The sequence below is a fragment of the Mus musculus genome, chromosome 10 (assembly GCF_000001635.26).
Source record: "Mus musculus strain C57BL/6J chromosome 10, GRCm38.p6 C57BL/6J".
NCBI classification, from domain to species: Eukaryota; Metazoa; Chordata; class Mammalia; order Rodentia; family Muridae; genus Mus; species Mus musculus.
In genome coordinates, this window is record NC_000076.6 from 104185292 (window position 1) to 104188491 (window position 3200).

The 3200-nt window shown below is 42.1% G+C and overlaps 1 protein-coding gene across 3 annotated transcripts; it reads left to right on the top strand.

The window, feature by feature from the left end:
- Window positions 1-241: 241 nt before the first annotated feature.
- On the top strand, window positions 242-2709 carry Gm20765 (predicted gene, 20765). Of its 3 annotated transcripts, none has more exons than NM_001270644.1 (2): window positions 242-347; window positions 1570-2709. In NM_001270644.1, the coding sequence occupies exon 2, from the start codon at window positions 1596-1598 to the stop codon at window positions 2388-2390; it is 795 nt and encodes a 264-aa protein (NP_001257573.1). In that variant the 5' UTR covers window positions 242-347; window positions 1570-1595; the 3' UTR covers window positions 2391-2709. The 3 variants fall into 3 exon arrangements, with proteins under 3 accessions (NP_001257573.1, XP_017169531.1, XP_030101062.1); XM_017314042.1 differs by lacking the exon at window positions 242-347 and having other exon boundaries at window positions 1576-2235; window positions 2317-2543; XM_030245202.1 differs by lacking the exon at window positions 242-347 and having other exon boundaries at window positions 1576-2235; window positions 2320-2543.
- Window positions 2710-3200: the final 491 nt, after the last annotated feature.

The following is a 3200-nucleotide window of genomic DNA, read 5'->3' on the forward strand; positions in this document are numbered from 1 at the left end:
GAAGGCTCACCACTGACCCTTATCTGGAGGCTTGGAGGTCCTTATCTGGATCTTGGTATGGAGATCTTGAGCCATAGTGGCTATGGATTCCAGAAGATTGAATCTCGGAGTTTAAGGAACACACCTTTAATCTGGGCTACACCTTTCATCTAGGATTAAAGGTGTGGTGGAACACACCTTTAATCTGGGCTACACCTTCTGCTGGAGACAATATAAGGACATTGGAAGAAGGGAGTCTAGCTCTTGCTCCTTCGCCTGCTTGCTGTGTGAGACTGAGTAACTGCTAGATCCTTGGACTTCCATTCACAGCTTCGACTGAACAATTGTTGGGAATTTGGCTGCCGACTGTAAGTCATCAATAAATTCCTTTACTATCTAGAGACTGTCCATAAGTTCTGTGCCTCTAGAGAACCCTGACTAATACAGTCTGATGATTGGGTATTACACTGAATTAGCCACAGTCTTTTCTTCTGGCATCTGTTACAGTTGTAAACATTGCTTTCTTTAGTAATCTGTCTCTTTAAGGATTGCAATTATTTGTGGTGTGAAAACAGATTCAATTATCATAGATTGTAGGCTTATTTAGGGAGGGGGAGGTCCTTATAAAAGGAGTCTGGAGGGGCTTGGGCAGCACTCTTGAGAGAGCTGAGGCAAGCTACAAAGAGAGCAGTCTGCCGTGAGAAAGAAGGCTTGACCAAGAGGTGAGTGAACCACACCAACTAGTCTCAAGGAGCCTAATGTCTCCTAAGAGAGTTCCAGGTCTTCAGAGCTATGAAATAGTTCTTTCCCAAGACATAAACATAAAATTCAACTCTAAATACATTTGATTTTAAATAATCCAGTTTTTGACATTGGGTGGTCGTTTTATTCTAATTATGTTTGTTAAAATTTTTTAACTTCTGGTAAAATATAGAGATAGCATCATTTATCTCTGAAATCCAGAATTTACAAGGCAGCCCTGGACAGTTTAGAGCTGGCTGTGTGTACCAGGCTATCATGGAAGTTGGAAAGATCCTCCTGCCTCTGCCTCTTGAGGGCTGGGATTAAAAGCATTTGTTTTTATTTTAGTGTATTTTGTTTGTGACAAATACCCCTATGTAGACCTGGACAAACTGGTTATATTTTATATTCTATTCAAGTTCTTTCTGATGTGTTTGGTGTGGTGTTTCTACAGCAGACAGGTAGAGGTCAAAAGACTTGCATGGGTGAATTCTCTCCTCTGACTCTGGCACCCGGAGATTGGGCTCAGGTCACTGGTTTTGCTCCTAACAATACTTGCAATTTTTTTTTTTTTAATGAAACTGTGGTGTTAAGGAACTGTGTTTGCATTGGAATCATTCTGAGTAGACCAGGATAGTATTTAACTAGTTTTCTCATTTGCAATATGGTTAGAAGGTACAGCTACATATACCAGTTAAATTCAATCCTTTGTGGGTATATACTGATCAAGTTCAAGCTTCTTGTTTTTCCTAATCAGGTTCTCAGGATCTCTTCCTTATGCCTTAATGATGCAATATGCTAAAAGGAGAGATGTAATTTTACATAAAATAAATTTTGTTTTCAAATCAGGTACCTTGGATACAAGGCCAAATTCCATGACTACCATGGCTGACAAAATGGACATGTCATTGGAAGACATCATTAAGCTGACCAAGATCCAGCAAAGACGTCATGACAGGCCTGATTCCCGGGTGAATCGAGGCACTGGGTCTAAGAGGTATAGGCCAGCTTTCACCCATGGTGGAAGGAACAGGCTGGCACCATACTGCAGACCAAAACAACTTCCAGACAAGTGGCAGCATGACCTGTTCATTGGAGGCTTCAGGGGTCAAAACCACGTGGATACTGGTGGGAAGCTCTTCTTGTCAAATCTGCACTTCGGAGTGTCAGATGCTGATATTCAGCTACTCTTTGCTGAATTTGGAACGTTGAAGAAATCTGCTGTGCACTATGATCGCTGTGGACGAAGTTTAGGGACAGCACAGGTGCACTTTGAAAGGAAAGCAGATGCCCTGAAGGCTATGAGAGAGTACAATGGCGCCCCTTTGGATGGCCGCCCTATGAACATCCAGCTTGCCACCTCACAGATTGATAGACAAGGAAGACCTGCACAAAGCAAAAATAGGGGCGGCATGACAAGAAACCCTGGCTCTGGAGTATTAAGTGGTGGAGGCACCAAGAAATGGACACTTGGAGGCAGCCAGGGAAGAGGGAGAGGCACCATCAGGAACTCAAAACTGCAGCAACAGCAGCAGCAGCAGAAGCAGAAGCAGCAGCAGCAGCAGCAGAAGCAGCAGCAGAAGCAGCAGCAGAAGCAGCAGCAGCAGCTATCTGCAGAGGAGCTGGATGCCCAGCTGGATGCTTATCAGGAAATGATGGACACCAGCTGAACAATTGAGCAAAGCTGCACAAGAACGGAACCCATGGCCTGGTCTGTGATGCCTAGACTGAGGGTTGGCTACTGGACCATGAACACAATGGTGGATTCCTCCTTTGCTTCTTTTGCTTTTCTCCTGTTTTAAAACCCCATGTAAAGTTCTTTCTTTCTCTCCTTCTTTCTTTTATTTACATTCAGAAATACACCTGTTTTGTGCTGAGTTATTTTGTGGATAAATTATAGTTTTTGCTTTTGTGAAGTTGGCATTTTCACCTTTGCCCTAATAAAATTGTGTGTAGAAATAAACAAGTATTCTGGAGTCATAAAGTAATAAGACGCCGCTGATGACTGATTTTTGTGGAGAATGAGTAACTCTCACACATTTTGGGTCTCTCTGGGTCTCCTTGGGTCTATAGAAGAAATTTTCACTAACCTAATGAAAGAGATCTGCCATGAACACAAGAAAGGCCTACAGAACTCCAAATAGTTTGGACCAGAAAAGAAATTCCTCCTCTCACCTAATAATCAAAACACTAAACGTATAAAACAAAACAAAACAAAACAAACAAAAACAGTTAGGGAAAAGTTCAAGTAAGGTAAATAGCCCAGACCTATCAGAATTACACCAGACTTCTCACCAGAGGCTATGAAAGCTAGAAGGTCTTGGTTAGATCTCATACAGATCCTAAGAGGACATCAATGCCGGCACAGACTAAGATACACATAAAAACTCTCAATGAGCATAGATGAAGAAACAAAAATATTCCATGACAAAATCAAATTTGCACAGTATCTTTCTACTAATCCAGTCCTGCAAAGGTTA

Bases quoted from the DNA above. Each gene is read 5' to 3' on its own strand.
- Gm20765 (NM_001270644.1), top strand. From the start codon at position 1,596: ATGACTACCATGGCTGACAAAATGGACATGTCATTGGAAGACATCATT.